Source organism: Odocoileus virginianus, chromosome 1, assembly GCF_023699985.2.
Source record: "Odocoileus virginianus isolate 20LAN1187 ecotype Illinois chromosome 1, Ovbor_1.2, whole genome shotgun sequence".
Lineage (NCBI taxonomy): Eukaryota > Metazoa > Chordata > Mammalia > Artiodactyla > Cervidae > Odocoileus > Odocoileus virginianus.
Window position 1 is genome coordinate 82,050,053 of NC_069674.1, and position 26,427 is coordinate 82,076,479.

The following is a 26,427-nucleotide window of genomic DNA, read 5'->3' on the forward strand; positions in this document are numbered from 1 at the left end:
GCAGGAGGGGAGCTTAGAGGGTACAAAATCCACATCTTCCCCAGTTGGGCCCACAGGGTGACCTGTTCCTACCCACCCCATATTTTCCTTGTGCCCTAGACTGGGGGACAGTACCATTTAGCACAGGCCTTCCCAGGGTTGTGTTAGTTACAGGTTCTCTTATATGTCAGTTACACGGGAGCTTAGTCTGATAGAATTTTGACGGATGGAACAAGTATAACACTCAAGTTCAGAACATAGTTATCTCATGTGATGAGTGTTATAATAGATGGGTGACTAAGGAGAGAGGGTAAAGGCAGCCTTGGAGGAGAGTGACTGTTGAGATTGAATCTGCGTTTTAAAGGTAATCCACTCGCTCACTGTCTCCCTTCCTCATGAACTTGCAAGCTCAGTAAACCATTATCAAGTTAATATCATTTGCCAGACCTTGAGCTGTGTGTTAGGAAGAGAAATAGAAGTCACAGTCCCTGCCCTCAAGATGTCATCATTTCACGGAGACCACAGAAAGAGCTGATAATCGGAGGTCAGTGTGATAGATGTCATGACAGAATTCTTTGAACATCTCATCTGGACAGGCAGTGTTACTGGCAGGAGATTTGTCAAAGAAGCTTCCTTAGATGTGGTGATAATACGAGTTTCATTGTATGGAATGATTTGTACCTTTTGGGATTCATAGACTCCAGTGAGACCTAGAATTCTGGACTCTGGCTGGAAAACTGTGCCTACACATAAAAAATCTTGTATACTTTCAGAGGGCTCTCTGAGTCCCTGAAACCCATCCATGAACCCCCAGCTAAGTTTATGCCCACAGAGTAGCAGGGACATGATGCCATGGAGAATATCAGTGGCTGCTTTCTGTAAGCACTTGGGAGAAGAACATTTCCCATCAGAGATAATAGAAAATCAAGCAAGTATTTGTGACAATTTCAGCAGGCCTGAGAAATCCCTTAGTAATCACTTTTTCTTGCTAGTGCCAGTGATAAGTGAAAATATAAATGCAGTCAGAGATTTGGTTTGGGACTGCCTAGACCTGCTAAACTGTGAACAGCATTTCTTGACTTTATACTTTTATTACCCTATATGTATTTCATCTTAAAAATAAATGTCTTTCATGTGAATAAATGAAAGAAGAAGAGTTGGATTTGTAAGTATAAACGCTGATCCTGGTCTTGGAATTTAATCTAAAGTAAGCCAAAGATACGGGTTCTATAATTCTTTGAGAATTCACCGGCAGGAGAGCAGTGTAGCCATAAAAAGAAAGAAGTCATAGCTAGTTGCCCAAGGAATGGAAACAAGATGAGGAGCAGGGAATATCTGAAAACCCTTCTTTGTTTTTGTATTCCTCATGGACTCTATTGAGAAGGTCCTGTGAGTCTGTGATCACACAGCTTTCCCTCAGCACTCATCCCCCTCCCACTTTCAGCTGAGGATACCTGTTTATTTTTGCACTTCCTCTCCTCCCCCACCTCCCCACTCATCCTAGACTGCATCCCAGACTACATCCCAAGGGCAAATCTGTGAAGAATCTATGTGGCCCAGTCCTTGGAGTTTCTTGTTCTTCCCACCATCCCTTCAGGAGAGTAGGACAAAGAACTAGTTTCTGCACACCTGAGAGCTGATGTGTGCGTCCGGGAGAGGAGAGGATTCTCAGTAAGCATGCGCCAGCCAGGGCTGAGCATCACAGGCCGAAGCAGGGGACGGAGTGGGAACATGCCTTTTGGGGTACCTGCTCCCCACTGCACCCTCCTCTTCAGTGTTGCCTCTGCAGAGTGCTTTCTCTTCTGAGGTCTGTGCCTCTTGTTCAGGCGTTCTTCCTAGCTCACCCATCTTCTGAGCCCTGTTGCCTGTAATCACTTTTGGGAACATTCCTGAGTGTGATTCTCTCATCCCCCTGACAAGGAAATAAGTGCATTTTATTCTTAACTCTGATATCATCACCTCCACTCTGCGCCATGGAATGGCAGGGCAGCATCTTAATGACCCTCGCTCATGGTGTCTGGCCAGAGACCACTGGGAACACAGCTGTAGTTGAGCAAGTTGGGTTTGTTGCTTGGCTTGGGGAATGGAGCACTCGCCCTGTGGGGAGCCTTGCGACAGCTCAGTGCAAGAAGGCGTTAGAAGGACTCACGGGACTTGGGTTTGTGTTTGGTGACTCTGGGGAGGATTTAAAGTAGCGGGGCTTTGTTTTTGATCAAGCAGCTGGGTAATTCTGTGAGATATCTTGAATCTTATCTCTAGGAGGAGCAGCAAGGCTAAGGCTGTCACTGGGAAAGCAGCAGCCATCACTGGTTAGCTGGGCGTCCTGCTGCTTTCTGCTGTGACCAACATTTATGCTGTATCTTGTCCAGAGTGGTCGTGGTTTTGTCTTGTCCCACCACAGCACAGAGTGACCTTCTCTAGTGTTGACTTTTTGCAGAATCTTTGGCATTTAACAGGAGAACACACGGCTGGGTGCCCAGGCTGGCTCCAGGTGTCTGGGCTGCTTCTCCTTCCCGTCTTCACTGCTCTGAATGGCCCTGCCTCAGAGATCAGCCTCCTTGATCAGAGCCTCCACCTGCTGCCTCCTCGACTGCCTGCCTGTCCCCTTCACTCCTGTGAAGACTTGTCCTCAGCCCCTCCATGCTGCCCTGGTTTATCAGCTGTTCTCTTGGCTCATCCTTCCACTAACCAGACAGACGCCATGTGGTGATGAACTGTGTGTGTGTGTGCTGATGTGGCCCTGAACGCCTCTCGTCCCTCCCGTCTCTATTGCTGATCACTTCTCTGGGGGGTGGGGGGGGGGTCACTGTTACCCTCTCGGGTTTCTGAATACCTTGGCAGGGAGGCCTAAAACTATACACATGTGTTTTCTACCCTCAGCAGCACAAAGCTGTCTGACAGTTGCTTTTTCCATAACTTGTTTATTCCCTGTTGCACCCCCTAAAGCCATTTCTCCAGCAATTTTCTCTTTGGGCCACCAGTGAACCCCTCCTCCCAGAAGAGGGTCTCAACTCATACTCTGCAAAGATGATGGAAACCATCTCATCTGTTCTACCTCAGCTTTCTTCTTTTCCCTGCTCTATTTTTTTCCCCCTAAACCTCCATTGTTTTCTTTGCCCTGATACTCTCTGAAAGGAGGAACTCTTGGTCCTGTGGTAGCTACCCCTCCGCACCTGTTCCTGACCTATCTCGCCTCTTTTCCATCACCCCTCACCTCCCCACTTCCCCAGCCCGGCAGCCTCTTCAGCCGGCCTCCTTCCCTTCCTGGTGACATTCTAAGGAGGTCTTTCTCGTCTGTGCACTTCCTCCATGTCCTCCCAGACCTCAGCACTCCTCTTCCCACCGCTGGACTTAACCGTGGTCTTGTCATCACTTTCTCGTAGACTCTTCATCTTCGTAAGCTTGATGACATCAGATAAGCTTTTCGTTGCCCTCCATCTACTCCTGGCTCATCTTGGTTTCACTTCTTCACATCTCTTTAGTAGGTTTCCTCGTGACTCTGATCCGTCTCTTTTCCTCTCTACTTCTATGTTTTCTCTTCCTTTATCCATCTTCATAATCCCCTTTCTCTCCTGCTTCCCTTTAACAGTCTCACCCACTCCCTAACTGGAATAATTCACAGATTTGTCTCTGTCCTTGGCGTTTGTACAGAGGCCTCGTTCTTTATTTCTAACTGCTTGCTAAACATCTACAGCGTGATGTATTGTCAGTCCTGAAACATCAGTTGTCTGAAACCAGATACATCAGTCTCAGCAGAACCAGTTTTTTTGCCCCGTTTAATGGCACTTCCATTCTCTGTCACCCACAGCTGTGGGATTTGATCTGTCACCTTTGACCGTCAAATCCCATGAGTTCTACCTTCGCTTTTGCTTCTTGCATGTGGCCTCATCTTGGGGAGCTCACCACATTAGACTTGCGTTATGGAGCTATCACCTTGTCATCTAAGGGCAGGGCACCAGTCTTACTCACCTCCGCTTGCCCCTTTAGTGGCTGGCACAACACCTTCCCCACAGGAAACCCGCCCCCCTCCACTGTCTGTTGAATGATTGTCTATAAGTTAAGCATCTTAATGCTGTACTTGCATTTCACAAACTATTTGTCATTGAATGCATTTCTTGTCAGTAGTTCACTGAATACCTTTATTCTTAGCTGAACAAGCACCAGAATGAAGTTTCATGACCAGAGCCTCAACTCTGGTACTTCTGCTGTTTTTCAGGAAGAGCAGTTTGGCATATGTTGGACGCGAGGCATTAATCTCACCTTTCTTCTTGAGAGCAGATATAATACATAGGGTTATTATGTTTTCACGGCAATTTTAGATAACTTCCATCTCCCTTTATACATTGATTTTTCTGCTTTTTCGCTTCTTTATTTTTTAACAGGTTTTCAAAATGGAAACTACCACTGTGACATAAGATGCTATTGATAGTGCATCAATATGGTTCAGCTAGTCCCCTGCCCAGCAGAGTGTAGCTGCTCCATGCACAGCCCTGTAATACATATTAGCTACACAGACATTAGAGAAGCCCTTCCCATCCATATGTATGCACATGGCCTGCGGAAGTTAATAATGCCATATATCACATGCACGTAGAAATGTAAAATGTACTTCAAAATGACAGCGGGCTCATATAAAACGAGTATTGGCTTACGACAAGAGGAAAGCCAGAGGAAGCTTTTTGTCCTTTCAGACCTGCTCTTTACTGAATTATCTGCTTCTGTGTCTCAGTATCCCAGACTCCATTTTGCCACCCCCCCCACTTTTTTTGGGGTCAATATTATGCTCATCTTTCCAGCCACCTTATTTCACTTCAGCCACATGGATAACAAAAGAACCTCCTTGGAGAAATGAAAGATAGCAATTACACATTGGTATTCATGTTACAGGAGTCGCTGCCATCCTCGGGGACTTTAACAATGAATATCCAGCATTAATTGCCACAGTAACTGCATGTCTGACCTTGCTGAAATGTAATACATCAGTTTTACATAGTAAAATTATTTGCCACTAAGAGATTAAAAAGGCATGATCATAAAATTATATTGCTGTTTGGAATGACTAGTAGTTTTTATTTTTAAGATCTTGGAGAACTCAAATGAGTAGGTTGCTACATTTTCTTAGAAATGAGAACATTGGGAGTTGAAATCTTAGTATTCCCATTGACTTGGTTGGCAATTTTGACAATAATAGTGCCTTCCTGTTCTTATAGAAGGTGAATAAAATGCATTGGCATCTCCAGTTAATCAGTGGAAAACTGATTAATAAGGCATGGAGACATAGTACTTTTTATCTACTTGGGGCAAAATGTTCTTTTTGTGTGTTTATACCTAATTTATGTAGGTTTTCTGCCAGGAGCAGGAACATAGAAACATGCCTGGAACCCCAGGACCTGTTTCCCTTTGTAGCATCATTTTTAAGGTGATGCTTGTAGGCTCTCAGCTTCTTGCATCAATCTTTTGCTCAGATCCTCGGAGATACAGAAGTTAAATTTTCTCATGTGTGTCTCTCACACACCCCCTGCCCCCCTTCCCCCCCCCCCATAATTTCCTCTGGCTGGATGTTGCCAATCAGAATTTCACACTCCACACTCTGAAAGTGTTCATCACTCGGGGTGGCTCCACACTGCTGGGTCAGCAGTGAGCCCGACCCCAGCAGAGCCTCGTCAGCGGGCCATGCTGGGCTCTGGCTGCGGAAGCTGTGTCTGCAGAAATGAGTGCTTGTTTGGCCTTCTGTCCGTGTTAAAAGTGACCGAGGTGAAGAAAGTCAGTGCACTCACCCGTGACACCCGAATTTCAGCCCAGATGAGATTCTGACTAGAGGATCCATTTTTCGCTTGTATCCTGGCAAAACAAGTACATGATAAATGTGAAGGCCATCTCAAATTTGCTTGGGCAGCGGGATGAACCGAAGAATAGAATGAGTAGTTTTCTGCCCACCTTTTAAAGTAAGACTGTGATGTAAATGACAATACATAGCCATTGCATCTACTTAATATGGCTTGCTCATTGTTTTAATGTTTTGTATGGTTTTCCAATTTTAATATAGTGACTGTTTAAGAAGCAGTAACCAGGTAAAAGAATAATACACATGCAATTAGTGTTTTGTGTTTCTGAGACTTTGAACTTTGGATTTCTTTATTCAGATCATTCAAGTAGTTTTAAAAATGAACTCCGACTCCCATCCTCACTGTGCTTTTTTTCAGTTTCCTTTAAAGTATGTGTCTTTCTAATGCTTTATGTGTCCAAAGAACTTGATCCTGGACCCAGTACCATTAGACAGAGATTCTTGACCAGATTCCTAATTTGTTCTGAATCCATAAAGTGATTAGGTGGGAAAGCAACTTGAGAGATGGCAGCTTTTGTTAGCTTTTTTTTTTTTGCCTTTTAATCTTCTCTCCCTTTTTCCTTCTTTCATCCATCACTCCTGTCGGCAATTAAAGCAGGATGATGAAGTGACGACTGTTGAGGTGAAAGAGCAGGACCAGAATGTCCTGGTGCTGAAGAAAGTGCAGAGCTGCGGCCCAGCCCCCCAGGCGGGGAGCGCCGAGAGCGATTGGAGGTGAGAGTTTTCACTGGAGCCCCGCGCTTCTGTTTCCTTTCCTTGCCTGCCTCCCCTTCTCCCGCTCCATCTCACTCGCTCTCTCTGCCTCCTCTTCCCTCCCTCCCTCCCTTTTTTTCTCCGCCTCTCGAGCAAGCTAGCTAGCGTTCTAGCTGACTGCAGAGCTCCTAGCAGCCAGATGGACTCGGATCCCAGCTAAAGGACAGAGGTGGCAAGATCCCTGAGCATCTAGGGGATGCCTTTGTTAGTGGCCGTGCAGAATGGGCAGCTCCCGGCTGAGGGTCTTTGACCCTCACTTAGAAAGAAAGGATCCCGCCGCTGCCGCGCTGGCAGACCGAGAGCTGCCCCTGCCCACCTTCGATGTGCCTTATTTCAAATACATTGACGAGGAGGATGAGGACGAGGAGTGGAGCAGCCGCTCACAGTCCTCCACTGAGGAGGACTCGGTGGACTCTCTGCTCTCTGACAGATACGTGGTCGTGTCCGGGACCCCGGAGAAGATCTTGGAGCACCTTTTGAATGACTTGCACCTGGAAGAAGTCCAGGACAAAGAAACAGGTAAGGCAGGGGTGTCTCCCGCTTCTTCCAGACTCAGGGCTGTAGCGCCGTTATCAGTTTCCCGAGGGGCAAGTCTCCTTCCCTAGCCAAAGCAGCAACGCGGGGGTGGGCTGAGCCAGCAGACCTTTGTGCGCCTCCCCCTTAGCCTCCTGTCGTTTTGTTTAAATCCAGTAAATGGACGCATGGAGATCCCAGCAGACGCCTGGTAAGTGGCTGTACAAAGAAAATGTTAGGAAGGCACGTATTCTTGTTTAGCTGGCAATTTTTTTTTTTTGCCAAATCTCACCTAAAGGCAGTTGACAAGAGGCCAGCATCCAGTAGCCAGTGTTGAATGGGAAGGATTACAAGGGAGATGGGGGTTACCAGCAAGCATTTACCTAGCCGGTGGGAAGCTCTGAGGTGGCAGGAGGAGCCTCCCTGCCAAAATGTCAACAATTAATGCAACTATTCAGCAACTAGAAGCTTAGCGGCAACTTCTGCATTTTTCCAAGTGTTTCACAAACTGCTCAGAGCAAGCCCTACTGTGCAGAATATGAGACTCATAGCTTCTCAGACTAGAAATGATAATTCACTGAAGTCTTCTTGGTCAGATTCCTTGTCCTTCTGTTTAATACACAGGGAAAATACCTGCTTATCTTTTTCACCCTTGCACTTCTGGAAATGCTACCCCTGCTTAAATCTACCTAAACTTCCTTCATCACACAGGGCAGTGCTGGATTCTTTTAACCAGGATTTGTAATTTGCTTCAGCCTGGAGCAGTTATCCCAATGAATAGGCCTCTGGCTTTAGCCTGAATTCTGTGACTTGATCCCCTGACTCAAATGCACTTTTTGCTGCCACCATAGCACCTGTCATGATCACAGTTTGCAGTACATGGACTGCATCAATGAAAGGCATTTGGGGGTTGTACCGGTACAATACTTTGTATAACTCACTCCTTAAGTTTTTCCCATGCAGGAAGGATTTTGAAAGGATAGCTCAGGTGAGAACAAGAGTTTCCTTGGGTCCTGGCAGTTTTGTCTGAACTTAACTGATCTGTGCTGCATTATGAAGGACATTAAGAGGAACAAAGATACATGAAATATGCAATTGAGTTTTTAAAAAGGCAAAATGACTCCATCATGCATCCTACCAATAGTGTTATTGTTTGATCTCACAATTCAAATAAAAACTTTACTTTGCCTTATGTATGTTTGGGGGGAAAAATGGCAGTAGCCATTTATACACAGACGAGCTAAAAGAAAAATGTATTCTTGTGGCATTTGCTGGGTGGTTTTTGCTTGTCTGTGTATTAATATTTTGCACATTTGAGTAATATTTGCACAATTGAGTAATAATGCACAATTGAGTATTTTGCACATTCAGTAAACTGAAGCAGAAGCCAAGTTCTGCTTCATCAGAGGTGGTCATTGTGGAACCGGCCATAATTTTCTGTGTACCGATTACCAGACCGCTTTACACAGGTGGTTTGGACTTGATTACAGACAGGTTATCTGCCATGAAGACACCTTTGAACATGGGTACCAGGTTGGGAGATTCAATGGCTTGTTCTTAATAGCACTGCAGTTTTGTGCTGTAGCACAGGACTTTATGTCTAAGTTGTATAAATAGGAGCAGAGGTTACCGAACTCAATACTAGGCCTACTTGGTTTCTTTTTTTCCTTTGTTCTATCATTGTTTTTTTGTGAAAGATGGCCTTGTTGTTGTTGTTTAGTCGCTCAGTTGTGTCCGACTGTTGCAGTCCCCGTGGACTGTAGCGTGCTAAGCTCCACTGTCCATGGGATTTCCCAGGCAAGAATACTGGAGTGGATTGCATTTCCTCCTGCAGGGCATCTTGCCGACGCAGGGATTGAACCTGTGTCTGTTGGATTGGCACACAGATCCTTTATCACTGAGCCTCCAGGGAAGTCCTGGTGCCTACTAACAAGCTCCCATACTTAACACTGGGAATGAAAAGTCACCCTGATCCCTCTTAGTAACGCCAGTGGGCTGGCCTCAGTCCTGCTGGGGTCAGCCCCTCCTCACTCCTACTCATTTCCTTAGCATTTGCAGAGGACACATGTGAAACTTTATGTGTTTGCAGAGACACCTGAGGGGAAAAATGGTAACAATACTTCCTCTGATCAAAGGAGTTTTATGAAAATGAAAAAATCAACTTTAGAGAGAGATGGATGTGTAATATCATAGGGACACCTAAGTAGAAGTCACACACAGTTCTTCCAAACTTCATGAACAGCACTTGGAGAAAATACAACAGAAAGACCCATATGTGGCTTTTGTTGATAAAACTAAAAGAAATCTCATAAATATAAGATCAGTTTCATGTAAAAATGGAAGAAAAGTGATTATGAGTTTGTTCTAGTTTGAATACCAAATGAATCACATATTTTAAAGTAGCTGTGGCCCCTTGTCACTGATAGAGGTGAATTTCAGTTCTTTATCTTGTTCAGGCTGGCAACCCTCATTATAAAAGGCCTATGTATTCAGGGGTCTAATAGAGTCTCGTAAACATATGGAAGACAGATGGAGGAAAATGAGAAGGGGCTGCAATAAAAGTATACAGCAGCGTTTTTATGTTCTTGAGCACCCCTTTTAGGGAGCTGGAGCCATATGGAGCCGGGTGGAGCCATATGGTGGTCGTCCACATGGCCCCAGTGGCAGTGAGGGAGAAAGGTACATGGGAGGAAATAAATGGTTCGGGTTGGGATGAGCCTGATCTTGATTCTTACATTCCTGTACCTGCCAGAGGCTGGGGAAGTTAACTAAGCAAGAGATGTGAGTTATTCCCCATCTTTTTGCCACAAAAGTCACTTCATTGTTAAAGTGTAGGTGCATGGCCCAATAGACGAGACGTATACTCAGAAAGGACAGGTTCAAGTGATTACTAATTGATGTTAAGATGCAAGCAGAAAAAAAATTTTACTTAATTGAGTGGAATAGAAATATGAGATAATGTATTTTTGTTATTACCTGAATTAAGAATAGAATAGAAAACAATTCATATAGTATTCTATTACCGTATCAAACTGAGTTTTAAAAGCAAAAAATGTTGGAGATGCTTACAAGCAACCTGCTAATGATTTTCCTAAATGTTTTGATCCACATGACACTTATTATGCTTATTTTCATATCATAATCTTCTGTGTGCCTACCTTTCCTCTCTGGTAGCACCAGGCACAAAAACCCATCCTTTGATTATCTGTGGAATGAATGGGTGAATGAATGAATGCATAATCCTTCATTGTTTAAAATTGAAAAACTATTTGAGTCTGGTAACTGGATATCTGTTGGTGAACAGGCAAAGACTGAAGCTGTTTGCAAAGATTCCCTTTTCTTTCAAGGTTCAGGTTCTGACTTGAAGCATTTTGGAATGTTAGAGGAAAATCAAGCAGCTCTGTCTTCCATCTTCCCAGAAATAGGACAGACATCATTGGGCATTCCTAGCCCAGGAGAATTACATGGAAGGCAAGAAGCAAGAAAACCAGTCTGTTGTGAGTGGAGGAGCTGGGGGCTGGAGGTTAAGTCTGCACCACTTCCCTGGTCAGTGGTGACGGCTGCTCCTATTTAACCCCTTCCCCTCCCTGGAGGGGATGCAGTATGTTTTGTCTCGAGATGCTTCTGTCAGGAATAACGATTTCTGTTTCAAAGTGGGGAGGATGGGGGCAACACACTATGTATCAGATGGATTCCACAGAGAAAATCCTTCTTACTGATTTTTCCTACGTCTGCATTACGATGAGTCTACCTTAGGGGAAACAGAGCAAAGGACATTATTTGCTGTCCTGTTTCTTCTATGTCTTAGGTTTTTTTTCATCTTTTCAAAGCAGATATGTTTGTGTTAACAGGTTTTCAAGAAAAACAGAGACTAGGATAGTGGAAACAGGTAAATCCTATCATGCTTACTAGGCTTGACCTGCTTTCTTCCAGGCGTGGCTGTTCTTACTTCATGAGGTTACCATTCAGGATATCATGTACTCAGTTTGTGTTGACCACAGTTTAGTCCGTGTGACTGGTGTGCTTTCAGTAGCATCTACAAGGCTCCTTACGTCATGGAGAAAGTGAGTCCCTTACCTGTGTAGTGAGGCAACCACCTCTGTGAAAGTTGACACCTGGTTTATATCTTAGGAGTGTCTCACTTAACTAATGGGGTGCCACAGCTATTCTCCATCTCCAGCTTAGTAGTGTTTTTGGAGCACTGCACCGATGGGAGCTTGAGTGGAGCTAGAACAGGCATGACAGTTTTTCACTGACTTTTTTACCTTCTTTGCCCTGCCAACAGTAAGCCTGTCCTGAATACATGATACATACTTCTTTTGAAGGAAAATTAAGAGTGCCTTTTTTCCTGATCATTGAAAATACAGGAGACAATCTAGGTGAACTTCCTCCTTAATTTCCTTATATTTTAGGATTTCTGAAAAGCTGTTTGGTCCTTCTGTTCCAGGCTTTCTTTTGCAGGTGACAAGGTCTTTTTAAGACTGTGCCCGCATGGCTGTGGAGGACTAGAACTTTTGGGGGCTGGCACAGAGCTTTTAGATGGTTGGGAGGCTCCCCATGGTTTTATGCAGTTAAGATGCATATAACATTATCTTGGATTTGTCTTTTCATTTTTGTGGTATCATGTGACACGTCATAGACCAGTCATAGATCTTATCTGTGGCTGCATCATTAGCAGCACATGGGGCATTTTTCAAAATACCGGTATCTTGAGTCCCACCACAGAGATGCTGATTCAGTTGACCTAAGTTGAGACCCAAGCCTTATGGTCTTTGAAAACTCCACAGGTGATTCTGTGCATAGCCAGGTTTGAGAGCCACAGAGCTAGGATGATGACTTTGTCTCCCCACTTTCTTCAAAGACAAATTCCATGTGTCAAATAGTTATTATTTGCCCCTGGGAGTTAGGGGGGTCATCTCCACTTTCCTCCCCCGCCCTCTCCACCCCCTCTCCTGGGCTCATATCTGGCCTCGTATCCACGTTTCCTGCCCCAGAGCCTCTGCAGCCTGAGAAGTTCAGAACCACAAACCTGCGTTGTTGGTCAAGCCTCTAAAACAGTTTTGAAAAGAGGAGATGATCCAAGGAAACAGTGGTGTTGGTCACACAGCTCTTTGCTGTCAATTCTTGGAATGAGGAGTCAATGGTATAGTGGGCAGAACCCATTTGGATTTTTGCCAGGGTTCTGTCATGCCCCACGGATCTCTGGGTGGTCCTTCAGTCTTACAGCCGAGAACACTTACTTCTGTAAGAAATGACCTTCTGAGAAAGGAGAACACACAGCTAGCAGAGTAGAAAGGGTACTCAGATGAAATTCTGAAGTGTTGGGTCCTGGTTCTGGACTCTGTTAGTGAACCAGCCTGAGACTTTGAGCAGTAATACATGAAGTGATTTCTGAAGTGTCTTTCATCACTAAAATGCTTTGGTCCAAAGAGATTTATATCAACCCTTTCCTTTCAAAATATGTCACAGAGCTGTAGAATTCTGGCTCTGGAGCCCCTAAGGTTCATGTAGACACCTGCCAGAACCTCATGGTCATTTTATGCTTACCTCACCATCACTTAGGCCTGGCACGAGGACTTAGGTCATTTGGCCTGATTTCATGTTGCTCTGTCTTCCTGCTGTATTTCTTCAGCCTCACTCAGAGAGCAGTTAGAATGTTGATGGGGTAGCAGACTTGGAATTCAAGGCTCAGTGGCCCTATCTGGTGGTGATTTATGCGTGTTTGTGTAGAACACAAGTTTCCAGTGGGAAACTTCTTAAATTCCTTTCAGAAATTATGCTATAACGTTTACAAAGAACAGCTTTGATTTATCACCAACTAGTAAAATACATTTGCAGAGAGTTTTATTACCAGGCCATTTTGGGATATTCAGAAACAGTCTCTTGCCAGAGAAAAGCAGTGGGTTGCCCCCCCGCCCCGCCCCGTGATGAAATGTACTGCATCCTGGCTCTCAGACTAACACTCCCTCTGTAATTCCTCTACTTTTAACTTCACACACTGCTCCTATAATAAAATACAACAGTGTATTTTTGAGTGTCCAGTTTATATATACACGTGAAAGTAAAAGTCGCTCAGTCATGTCTGACTCTTTGCAACCCCATGGGCTATACAGTCCATGGAATTCTCCAGGGCAGAATACTGGAGTGGGTAGCCTTTCCCTTCTTCAGGGGATCTTTCCAACCCAGGGATCAAACTGGGGTCTCCTGCATTGCAGGCAGATTCTTTACCAACTGAGCTATCAGGGAAGCCAATATACATGTGATGAATGACAAAGAAAATTTCAATTCCTTCCTTCCACAATTATCTTTGACCTCTGCTATTATGTAGGCACTCTTGTAGCCATGGGGACATAGCTGTAAACAGACTACTCCCAACTCCTCTGTGGGGCTTATATTTTAATGGGGGGAGTCAGCCAAAAAACAAAGAGAGAACCAGTGGGTGTGAAATGAATGGGTGCTAAATAACCAATCTCATTACAGGCACTAGTGTGGAAGAACTGTATCTATATGTCATTGAAGATAAAGAAGCTATATTTTAGCATATCTAAAGTAGTATAGAGAATTAACATGAAGTTTCTGGTCCTATTCAGCAAAGTTCAAACCGAAGAAAATAGTTGAGAAAATAAATAGATACAAGACATAAAAGGAATTTTATGTAGCCCTGGGTATCCCCGGATGGTACTTGCTTCAGCTAGAAGTTGTAGGCTTTGTATCCCTGTAGTTGCTTGGTATCAGCCGTTTACTTTCCTGACCTGTGCAAATAACTTTCTCAAAGACTCGTAACTGGACTAGGTTGCCACTTGAGGTCTTTTTCAGCTTTATGGAGCTGTCAATTTTAAATATTAGGTTAATTCTGTTTGCATACATGCTAATGAAAAGAATCAAGGAAAGACTGAAGAAATTCATTAGCCCTAACTCCAGCTGCCCTGGGTGTGCCTCAGATGCAGATGAGAGACCCACTCTTCAGCAAAGGCTTGTTTTTCCAGATAAAGTGAAGGCTTGAAACAGCAATCCACAGTGACAGTGAAAATCCTGAAAGTGCTGTCGAGAGAGCTCTAGGAATAAAAGTGCTCATATAAGGGTCTGGTTTCTGTTCTGCTCTATAATCTTTGTGCATTTGGTTTGGTTTCTTGGCAGTTCCCTTAGCTTCTCTCCTAATTGCTAATATGGAGAATGTATTGTTTTTGCTGATTGCAATTGAAGTATTGAAAGACTTTATAAATTAATATTGACAAAGTGACAAGATAATTAGAATTGTATAGAAATTTCTTTCTCGGTTGCTTCATTTATGAAAGCAAAGAACTTAGATCACATGATGTCTGAGGCCCCCTCCAGTTTTGAGAGCCAGGTTTTGACACCACTCCATTTATACAAATGTCTGCTCCCTTAGAATGATGCTTGTATAGGATGATTATCTCCAGCTAATGGACAGAGACACTAAGGCAGAAGAAGTTAACTAAGGTGCTTCAGAGATAGAGGGATCATTTGAATCTGGAAATGAACCCAGTTGTATTCATAGCTTTATCCCAGACATCTTTTTTGTCTAGTTACTGGAATCATGGATAAGAGGCAGAATTGAAGGAAAAAAATCTAGCATTCAACTCTAGCTATAAACCTCAAATCAAGCCCTTTAGTCGTCACTTTAGGGAGAACTACTCTCCAGCACAAAAGACTTGCTTTTTGGTCTCCAGCTGTGAGCAAAGTGGCCACTGGATTGTCTGACTGCTTTCAGAAGGTTTCACGAGACAGAGAGTGTGAGGGAAGTGGTCCTAATTATTAGCTGATGCTATATCAGACCACTCACATGAGAAATTATTAAAAATCAGATTTTGACTGAATTTTGTTTGAGGTGTTCATCTTCTGAACTCATCTATTCACACCACCTTTGAACAAGTGATATTATGAATAATAGCAAGGGAATTGATGCTTTTACACTGCCAGTAGATTGTGGATTAATTAATACTCCTGTTGGTAATGAAGCAAGGTGAAATGAAGTGAGACAGAGCTGAAGCATAAGGTCATTAATGTAGGCTGATTAATAATGGAAATGTGGAAGTTTTCATTACAACATGAGCAATGGGAAAAGGAGATGTTTATTGGATAAGGATATAGGCAGGAGTACAGCCTACTTTTCAGGGAAGCTATTCCTGTTTAGAACAGATTGGATCAGTGGAGTACATTTTTTTAAATCGCATCATTTTCATGTTTGTACCACATGATCTCTTCCAGTACTTTAAGTTCAAGTATAAGTCTAGAGCACATAGAAACAAGGTAAAACATTGTAGGGCTGTGGGAAATTAATTTCAGGAGGATCTGAAGATAGGCAATGGAAAATGAAGCACATAATGGGCAAGAATTACCTTAGAAACCTAGACCTTTAGTCTCCTGACTATAAGGATTTTGAAAAACTTGTGCATCTTCACAAGAGTTTTTGGACTTTCTTCTTTGAATACATCTTCAATATTTTAAGGAAAATATCAATACCTTTATGATGGGTTAGAGTGAAGGCCAGGTCCTGGACACAGGAAGTGAGGTAGAGGATCTTTGAAGGTTTCCTCCGCACATTATGCTCTAAATGAAATACTCATGTGACTGCTTGTTTCTGTGAAGTCTGTCCTGGTGGTGTGTCCTCAACCCTCCAAACCACAAGGGTTTCCCTTTGTAAACTGGAGCCAGAGCAAAAGACTTAGAAATGAATGGAGTTCCTCCTTTTTTCACCTTTGCACATTTTATTTGCTTTATTCCCCTTATTTCCATTTTCTTTGCTTTCCCTGAATGCTTTCCCTCTGCCTCAGATGCTCAATATGGTCCTCATCTCTTTTGATAGACAACTGTGGGGAACCTTAGGTATTTCTTCTTTGTAGTTCAGTAAATTCTAATTTCCTAGAATGGCTAGTGGATAAATTATTACAAATAATAAAATACTCTGGTACACTGAGAGTTGCCATACATATGTGCATAAATTACCAAATTTCAATGAATCAAAATGTATAAAATTTCCATCTATTTTTAAATATAAAGCATAAAGGCCGTCTCTAATAAGTCATAAAGTATGTAGAATATCTTTGGTTTTATAATCATGTGAATAAGATATTGACTTAAATCTGTATAGTCTCTTTGACATAGGGTGAAGGTTGCTTTTTAAACACAAACCCAGTATTACTTGTAGTTTTTCTTATAAAGATGTGTTTGAGAAAAGCTTTGTTTAGATTTCCCTTTATATTTTGTCTTCCTAATATATATCTTTTAAAAACAAAGACAGCTACTTCTGTTTTTCTATCTATAGTTCTATAATCTCTGTAGCAGTTTCTCAATTAATTTGTGCTGATTTTTGTTCTTAATAAACTTTTTTTGGGGGGGTGGGGGGAGTTCTTTTTAAAAGGAAAATGAATTTTTATTTCCTTAAAAAGAAAATGCTTTTCTCAAGTCTTAAAATTTTAAAAATGACCGTATTTTCTCAGTGAATTTGGGGTATATTGGCATACTTAATACTGTACTTTAGTAGAAACACTTGTGATTTTGTGAGTGTCCAGCTACATTTCCAGAAACTTGTTTAAATGTGTGATGTGAGTCAGGTATTTTTGGAGCAGCAGATTCTAAAATTTCTGGAGATGTGATACTGTCTCAAAAGTGTGTTTAATTTTAGCAGAACCATAGTTTTAGTGTAACATCGGCAAATGAAATTACTCGAGACTGTGTTTAAGGCAATTCAGTGGATAAAAAAGCTCTTCCCTCTCTCCCTGTGTTCCCCTCTCTCCCTCAGAGATCTTGTGTATCATCTTTACTATTGATGGAATTAATGTGAGATCATCAGATGTTCTTGTCCATATTTTTAAATGCTGTGACATCATCCTCAGTCAAAAATTTTAGGGTCCTGTCAGAAAATGGAGGAAAAAAAGTGATTTTTCCGTACAAGAGTGTGTATTACAAATAGTCTTATAAGTGTGAGGAAGGAATGCTAGTGGATGGCAGTCTGTTGATTATAATCACTGCATGTTAAAGTCTCTCACTGTGTTTCTATCAAATTACGGCTTTAGGTAAAGTGTACAAAGCCACAAAATTGTTGTAATTGACAAGCACATGTCTAAAAGGGATATTCTTCAAGTGAGAGAATTTTTGTCTTTAACACACCTATAATTGAGCTTTTCCTCATTTCTCTCTGCAGTCTTTCTCATTATAACCTTTCCCTCCCACTTCCCATTATCCTCATTTTCTGCCCTTGGGGCTTTCTTGCTCTACAATCGAAACCATTCTTTTCATTCTGTTTGCTGCTTTTTTGCCTTGTACTTAAGGCTGCTGTTTGCTGGCAGTCCTTCCCCCAAATCCCAGAAATAAATATAAAATGAGACAGAATTGGTAGGTATGGGTGAACTGAAAGTGTGGAAAACTAAAATGTCTTATTGTAATACCCAGAATATCTTGTTGTAATCTAATTAGTGGCAGAAAATTACTTTCAGAGCAATCCTGTATCCTTTTCTGCTTCACACTTATCCTTCTTGTCTGTTTTCAGCATACAGGATACTTGATGAACCTTCTAATTTTTAAATCTTTTAATCCTATAAATGAGCTTTATTTAGTGTGAAGATGAAAAGCAGAAGTTAAAATTGCCCATCTCATGCCTGGTAGGATATTTCTACTTAAATTCTCAGTCTAAAAATAAACAGGAGTTTAGGTGAGTGGTGTTTATATCAGCACTGGTAATAGATAGTAGTTTTAATATTAAAGCATCGGGTATTTTCCTTCTTTCTACATCCCTTTCTATGTGCCTTAAATAGACTTGTTATGAAGAAAGATTTACATAATACTTAGAGCAAGTTAGTCCCCCCCCACACACAGAATTTTCTTCCTGTTTTGCTTGATAGCACATATTTTGCTTTTGTGTAGCAGGCTTATAGATATTATAAATCCAGTGTCATGTGTTTTGTTAAGAGAAAAAAAAAAGGACAGAACAGGGTGGAGATATTTTCATCCTAATTTTAGCTCTTGTCCCCAGAGTTGAACATGTAAAATGTGACCTCCTGTGTCTTAGTTCAGTTTGGTCTGAATTTGAAGGCATTGCAAAGCCATTTTCATTCACCACTGATGACTTTTATATAAAGATTTTATTAGGCTCAAATTCTGCCAGTGCTGATTGGCATATTATGAGTGCATATCTCAGAATTATTATGACAATTTACACTATTTGACCATATTCTGGGGGAGGTTGTTTGTTCTTTTAGAAAAAAATCAAAAACCTGCAAGGCAAATGTTTCTTTATCAGCACATTCTAGAAATTGACAATAGTGAGATTAGGGTAAATTCACAACACTCATCTCTCCTTAAATGTACTTTTCCTGCTTATGATATTTGAGAAACTTGAGAACAAGACCATGTTACTTATACTTATTTGAGTTCCTGAAAATTTTCTGTGCATGTATATTTTTTGTGATTAGGCATGGCTGTATATAATAGGAAATCTCAAACAGTGATGTACACAAATATCCATATCCTTCTCTCTCATGTGAAAATAGAAATAAAGAAATGCACTGCAGAGCTGGTAAGGCCCATCTGAAATCAGCCAGGGGTGTGATTCCTTCCAGCTCTTTGCTCCAGTGTCCCTATATATTTCTGTCCTTTTAAAGTAATATAAACATACTGTAATTTAAAGTGCCACATAACCACTTTTTTTTAAGCCTATAAAGATTAAGTCTTATGTTTTTCTCTATAGGTGAGTATTTACACTAATCTCGTGTATTCTTTTTTTTAATTGAAGTATAGTTGATTTACAATGTGCCAATTTCTGCTGTACAACAAAGTGATTCAGTTATACACATAAAGACATTCTTTTTTTACATTCTTTTCCATTGTAGTTTATCACATATATTGAATATAGTTCCCTGTGCTATGCATTAATCATAATCTCATGTATTCTTAGTTCTCAAGGCTTATTTACCTGTAAGTACCTTTCTCTTGTGTAATTTGAACCACTGAATTCATGATTGAGAATTTCATCTTTTACTCCAAAATTCTCCCTACTAGTTGTGAGAAGTATTTTTCATAAGTAAATTTAACATATACAAAGAAGCAGTTCATGTCATAATGCTTTGAAGAAGTTTTTTAAACAAAGCACAAATTAAAATTATTCTTCTCAGAGCAGGCTATAGTATACCATTTTATATATTATTGTATTCTTGGTGATATTTCAGAACTCATATGTGCCCATTACATATCTGTGTGGATCAAATCACCGTGAATCATGCTAACAGAAAAGCTTAAGAATGTTCTTAGGCTTGTGAGTAGTACATTTACTTTAAAACAAAACTGACTTCTTATTAGAACCATTTGAGACAGGAATATGTATGAGTTCCTTTAGCCAAAAGGCAAAAATACCTTGCCCAGTGGCAGCTGACACATGCTTAATGGCCTGTTTATCCGGACGTTGGACTGATAGGTGATAACTGAGGTGAGGGACAGCCAAGACGTTGACATGCAAGTCAGTTCTTTTGCTTTAGGAAAGAGTGAACACGATTTAACATGACTAATGATTTCTAGTATCTATAATGTCTAATACAGAGAAGTTTATGTAGAAGAAAAGGAGTTTTATGATTTGACTTTTTAAAAAAAATTGTTTTCCTTTCTGTCTTTACATTTCAATTTTTTTAACTATAAATATGTGTAGTGGCCATTAAAATATCTTAAAAGCATTGTGAATTTGTGGACTGTCTTAATCCTTCTATGTGATTATCATTTCCACCTTTGGAAAAGTAAATTGGTTGATCTCTCATAGCTATGTGCTATTGCCAGGTGTTTGCTAGAAAATAAAAACAAAGTAGTATTTGAGTAAGGATAAAGGAACTCTAGCATGCTGGTAAGTAGATGAAAAACAACTTCACAGGGGCCTCTTTGGCCATTCAAAGCCCATAGAATGACTAGGTACCTTTATCTATGGTGCTTTCCCCTATCTCAACCCGGGATTTTGTGACTTTCTTGCATTTCCTTTCCCCCATCCCTGACACGGAAGGTTTGGCTCCACACCCCCAGGAGAGCATCATGCACTTAGGGACATTGCTGAGGCTCAGCCAGCTTAGGACCTGAGCCCCTTCCGGCATTCACTTGCATTAACATGGTGGCTGTTTTCCTTACTTATCTCAGTCTCGGTGTCACCATCCTGCAAAGATATGAGCCCTACATACCTCCTCGGGTGGCTTTGAGGAGCAGAGACCAGCTGGGCGAAGCTCAGGATAGAGCTCACAGTATGTGGTCCATAGAGAGTGGCTGGTATGTTTTGTTGTTTTTTTTTCCATACAGACTAGCACTGTTTTCCCTTCCAGTGTTTCCCTATCACCCACCAAAGCCACCACTAGCTTTCTGGGGCATGGTAAGGAATAGGCATGGTTCAAAACAAATTTGAGGCTCTCTGAGGCTAAAATAAAACAAAACAAAAATAAGACCGGTCAGCAAAAACAAGACCAGCAGCTGACTGTGGCTCAGATCATGAAATCCTTATTGCCAAATTCAGGTTTAAATTGAAGAAAGTAGGGAAAACCACTAGACCATTCAGGTATGACCTAAATCAAATACCTTAGGATTATACAGTGGAAGTGAGAAATAGATTCAAGGGATTGGATCTGACAGAGTGCCTGAAGAACTATAGACGGAGTTTCGTGACATTGTACAGGAAGCAGGGATCAAGACCATCCCCAAGAAAAAGAAATGCAAAAAAGCAAAATAGCTGTCTGAGGAGGCCTTACAAATAACTGTGAAAAGAAGAGAAGCAAAAAGCAAAGGAGAAAAGGAAAGATACACCCATTTGAATGCAGAGTTCCAAGGAACAGCAAGGAGAGATAAGAAAGCCTTCCTCAGTGATCAGTGCAAAGAAATAGAGGAAAATGATAGAATGGGAAAGACTAGAGACCTCTTCAAGAAAATTAGAGATACCAAGGGAACATTTCATGCAAAAATGGGCTCAATAAAGGACAGAAATGGTATGGACCTAACAGAAGCAGAAGATATTAAGAAGAGGTGGCAAGAATGCACAGAAGAACTATACAAAAAAGATCTTCACAACCCAGATAATCATGATGGTATGATCACTCACCTAGAGCCAGACGTCCTGGAATGCAAAGTCAAGTGGGCCTTAGGAAGCATCACTATGAACAAACCTAGTGGAGGTGACGGAATACCAGTTGAGCTTTTTCAAATCCTAAAAGATAATGCTGTGAAAGTGAGGCACTCAATATGCCAGCAAATCTGGAAACCTCAGCAGTGGCCACAGGACTGGAAAGGATCAGTTTTCATTCCAATCCCAAAGAAAGGCAATGCCAAAGGATGCTCAAACTACCACATAATTGCACTCATCTCACACACTCGTAAAGTAATACTCAAAATTCTCCAAGTCAGGCTTCAACAACATGTGAACCGTGAACTTCCAGATGTTCAAGCTGGATTTAGAAAAGGCAGAGGAAGCAGAGATCAAATTGCCAACATCAGTTGGATCATAGAAAAAGCAAGAGTTCCAGAAAAACATATAATCTGCTGTATTAACTAGGTCAAAGCCTTTGACTATGTGAATCACAACAACTTGTGGAAAATTCTTCAAGAGATGGGAATACCAGACCACCTGACCTGCCTCTTGAGAAACCTATATGCAGGTCTGGAAGCAACAGTTAGAGCTGGACATGGAACAACAGACTGGTTCCAAATAGGAAAAGGAGTACATCAAGGCTGTATATTGTCACCCTGCTTATTTAACTTATATGCAGAGTACATCATGAGAAACACTGGGCTGGATGAAGCACAAGCTGGAATCAAGATTGCTGGGAGAAATAACCTCAGATATGCAGATGACACCACTTTTATGGCAGAAAGTGAAGAAGACCTAAAGAGCATCTTGATGAAAGTAAAAGAGGAAAGTGAAAAAGTTGGCTTAAAGCTCAGCATTCAGTAAACTAAGATCATGGCATCCAGTCCCATCACTTCATGGCAAATAGATGGGGAAACAGTGGAAATAGTGGCAGATTTTATTTTTTTTGGACTCCAGAATCACTGCAGATGGTAACTAAAGCCATGAAATTAAAAGACTTTTACTCCATGGAAGAAAAGTTATGACCAACCTAGACAACATATTAAAAAGCAGAGGTGTTACTTTGCAAACAAAGGTCCATCTAGTCAAGGCTATGGTTTTTCCAGTGGTCATGTATGGATGTGAGAGTTGGGCTATAAAGAAAGCTGAGCTTTTGAACTGTGGTATTGGAGAAGACTCTTGAGAGTCCCTTGGACTACAAGAAGATCCGACTAGTCCATCCTAAAGGAAATCAGTCTTGAATATTTATTGGAAGGACTGATGCTGAAGCTGAAACTGCAATACTTTGGCCACCTGATGTGAAGAACTGACTCATTTGAAAAGACCCTGATGCTGGGAAAGATTGAAGGTGTGAGGAGAAGGGGATGACAGAGGATGAGATGGTTGGATGGCATCACCAACTCAATGGACATGAGTTTGAGTAAACTCTGGGAGTTGGTGATGGACAGGGAGGCCTGGCGTGCTGTAGTCCATGGGGTCGCAAAGAGTCGGACATGAGTGACTGGACTGAACTGAACTGAACTGAGGCTAAAATATGTGTGCTGGGTAGTGGTGGTGGATGGGAGTAGGGTGTGGAGATTTGCTTAGATATTCACATGGACGCAATAGTCATCAGGCTTGAGCTTGTAGACTGCCCTTTGTAGTTCTTTGATGACCTCACCAGTCAAATTCCATGTCTTTGCAAAAGTTGACACTTTATCCTGCACCTTTGTCTTCAACCTGGGGTAATAGAAGTTTGGTCGTCAGTTGTGACCAAACCTTTCTTTGTGACCCTAAACCACAAGTCTTCCCTTTACCTGTGTGAGAAAGAAAGCAGTCATGTGATATTGGAAAGAAGTCTAATGATTGTTCTGGAAACCAGACACAAAGGCATGTCTGCTGTCAGTCACTGGTTGGGATACTTATCCTAGAAATGTTTTCAAACAGAGGCAATACGTTAAAGTAAGTTTTCTTGTATTGGAAGCATTCAGTTTGCATAAAATCTTGTGCCAAATTGCTTAGAAAGAGCCTTAGTTGTTTTTACTTTAAGTGAATAAGTTTGTAGAATATCTTTTTATCTTTAATATATCTAGCTATCATGCCAGTTCTTAGCTTTAAAATAGGCAGTTGACTGTCCATTGCTAAACTTTGTTTAAAGTAGCTTTTCTAGTGTCCCTAAAATAATTTTTTTAACCAGAAACAAAAGTAAGTTAGTAAATAAAGTTTTACTTGTCTGAAATTGAGCACTAGTGATTGACAGTGACCAAGGGGGAAAAATTAATACTCAGAATGGTGATATATTTCAAGTTTTGAAAGAAAGCTGATAATAGAGATTCTGCTTACTGCTTAGGAGATAAAAATGCCATACTTTGTTTTAAGTTTATTCAAGGATTAGAGTTACTGCTTGAAATAACCAGGCCTGCAATCCATGTGGTCACAAAGAGTCAGATATGACCTAATGACTGAACCGCAACAACCAGACCTGAGACTTCTGATTTAAAATTTAATGTATAAATTAATTTTCTTTTGTTTCATGAAATTTTAGAACATTTGCCAGGCACTTAGGAACACAGTTTGTATCTTAAGAAATCATTGTGTGGTGTTGATTGTACAAGATTCAAAAACTCAGTTCAGTTATGTGAGACTGAGCAAATCTTTGATATGAATTTTTGTTGGTAGATGCTGGCAGATTGGTATTTTAAGCATCACACTCATGATAATTGCCATATTTCATATATACTGTTAAGTAAAACAGTATTTGCATTGATCATGAAGAAATTTGACCTCCTGGCTCATTCGTGAGAGCACCTGCTGTTACTGATCAATGAGCTACACAACTGCAAGGGGAGTCTTTGGGAAGAAACAGCATGCTAGATGGTGTGATAGCTGGTTGTCAGAATATCTGTAGTTTCTTTCAGTCTAACTAGAGTATGCCTCTGACACTTAGCAAGGGCATATCTCTAAAGCAAGCAGACCAGAGACCATCACACACCAAATCCAGTGACCCTTGAATGCTCTGTCTCATGGACCTCCTTCCAACAACTTTTGAGACTTTTGATCTGCTCCCTCTTCCAGTCCTTTCTTGTTGGTTTCTATTACATTTCATCTCCCAATTCTCCAGTTTCTTCTCTTTTCTCTCTTTTTTTAAAATTCATCTTTCTTTTGCCATCACCCAAATGTGAACTTCCACCCCAGCTTAACCCTCAGCCCTCTTCTTACGTCTTCTTAGGACTGTTGCTGAAAATTCATGTTGTTCCCAACCACTCTCTTTATATAGTAACTTCCATCTTCATGTAGCCTTTGTTAGCAAACTCTGGTCTTTGGTGTATTGCTCAGTAGTTTCACTTAAAGTAACCTAGGGAATCCAGGCTCAGTGCGTTTACAAGTAAACTCATTCTCCCTCCGCTTATTCCTCCTTTATCCCTACTAACTTCTGGGATGCAGCAAGTGTAATCTGTATGTTTCATCACTTCTGGCCTCAGAAGTCTCTACTCACTTTCCTTTTCCTATAGAATGAGCCCCAGACTCCTTAGTCTTGAGCTCAAAGACCCTCTGGGAATTGGCTCCTACGTACGTTTTTAGATTTTCTGTTATTCTGTATGACCCTTCCATTACTATTTCATAACTATACCATAGACTAAGACTTGCAAACTCACATGTCCACAGACAGTTCATGTGAACAAAAGAAGACAGCCAGAGTAGAACTGTGCTAAACTGGGGAGGCCCCTCTGCATAAGAAGTGCAACTCAGCTCTAAACCATGGTTGCCAACTGAACTGTGGACCTGGTGTTGCCAGATTTCTGATTTTTAAATATTGTCATTTAGCACAAAACATCTTTAGGAGCAATCAAGTCTCAAAGACCACTGGTCTGTGACTCAGCCACAGACACGCACCCATACCCGCTCCTTTGCTTACACACTAAATTGCTTCCTCCTCCAATTCTTCCCAGAAGTTCAGGGGTCCTCTTGCACGCCGCCTGTTTGGTGAAACCTTCCCTGGCATACGGGAGTCTCTCCTTCATCCCCTGTGACATCTGTGGTTGGTACTGCTTGGTTGTAGTGTAACCTCACTGAGATCATGCCATGTACCAGCCACTGTGCTTCCCCGTATCAACCCCTAGTGCCTCAACAGATGCCTTATGTGTAGTTCAGCCCTCCCGCAGTTTTGGTTGGTTGACTGGTAGCACTTGGATAAACAGGTAAGGACAGACATAAGTAATTTATTTTAGGAAACTAAAGAACAGATGGGCTTCCCTGGTGGTTCAGCGGTAAAGAATCTGCCTGTAATGTAGGAGATGCGGGTTCGATCCCTGGGTCAGGAAGATCCCCCTGAAGGAGGGCATGGCAACTCACTCCAATATTCTTGCCTGGAGAGTGCCATGGACAGAAGAGCCTGGCTGGCTACAGGTCATGGGGTCATGGAGAGTTGAACACGACTAAAGCGACTTAGCATGCATGCGAAGAGCAGAAAGGATTTATTGTGTGCTTGATGTGTACCAGATTCTGTGCCAGATACCTTAGCTATACTGTTCTACCTGACTGAACCTAGCTCTGCTAGGTGTGGATTTAGGGGATTGTGCTAAGTTCCAAGGGAATGAGGTACTCTGCTCAAGCCTCCCCAGGTGGGAATCAGAGTCTCTGACTCCCTCTGCATACTCTACACTGCCTTCTGAGCTTCCCAGCAGACATGGCAGATCCATGAATTGTGCCTGAACACAGCAGCTGGTGGGGGCTGCGGCAGCAGGAGCTCATGGAGCCCGGCCCCTCTGTAACGACAGAGCGACCTGCAAACATGACCCTTTCTCTGTGCGGAGAAGATAAAAGCGCCGCTGTTAATATTCCACGCTCCTTCTTGTGACATTTTTAAAAGGCAGCGTGTGGAATTAAATGTAGCCAAGAACGTAAAACCTGCTGCACTCAAGTCATTCTGTCCTAAAGAAATGTGGTGGGATTCTCAAACCAAATTCTCCAAGTTAAAATGAAAACGGATTTTATCATTGGAAGAGTGCCACGCCATCCCTATCTATAGTCATTAAACGGATGACTTTTCAAGTTTGATGTAGAAACAGCATTAAATGAATAAACATTTCTTGTGTAATCGATGTCTAAAAATAAAGCTAGATCTCAGGATTTGGCAGTTTAGAATGGCTAAGCAGTACTGTGGTGAAATTGTAAAATTCTGCAGGAATCAACTGAATTTAAAAGCTGTAGTAAACAGCTGCATTTGACGTCACGAATACTGCTTTTTGAAATGTGAAATACACTGAGCAAGAGGCACAACTCCTATCAGTGGCCT

General features: G+C 41.7%; 1 protein-coding gene across 2 annotated transcripts in view; it reads left to right on the forward strand.

Moving 5' to 3' along the window:
- RAPGEF5 (Rap guanine nucleotide exchange factor 5) overlaps positions 1-26,427 on the forward strand; it is a 192,619-nt gene that overhangs the window by 113,725 nt on the left and 52,467 nt on the right. Inside the window, exons 9-10 of one of the 2 annotated variants that reach the window (XM_070470214.1) lie at positions 6,420-6,538; positions 7,008-7,096. In XM_070470214.1, the coding sequence (XP_070326315.1) occupies positions 6,420-6,538; positions 7,008-7,096 (208 nt within the window). The remainder of the gene's footprint in view (positions 1-6,419; positions 6,539-7,007; positions 7,097-26,427) is intronic. The other variant, XM_070470219.1, reaches the window with a different exon arrangement.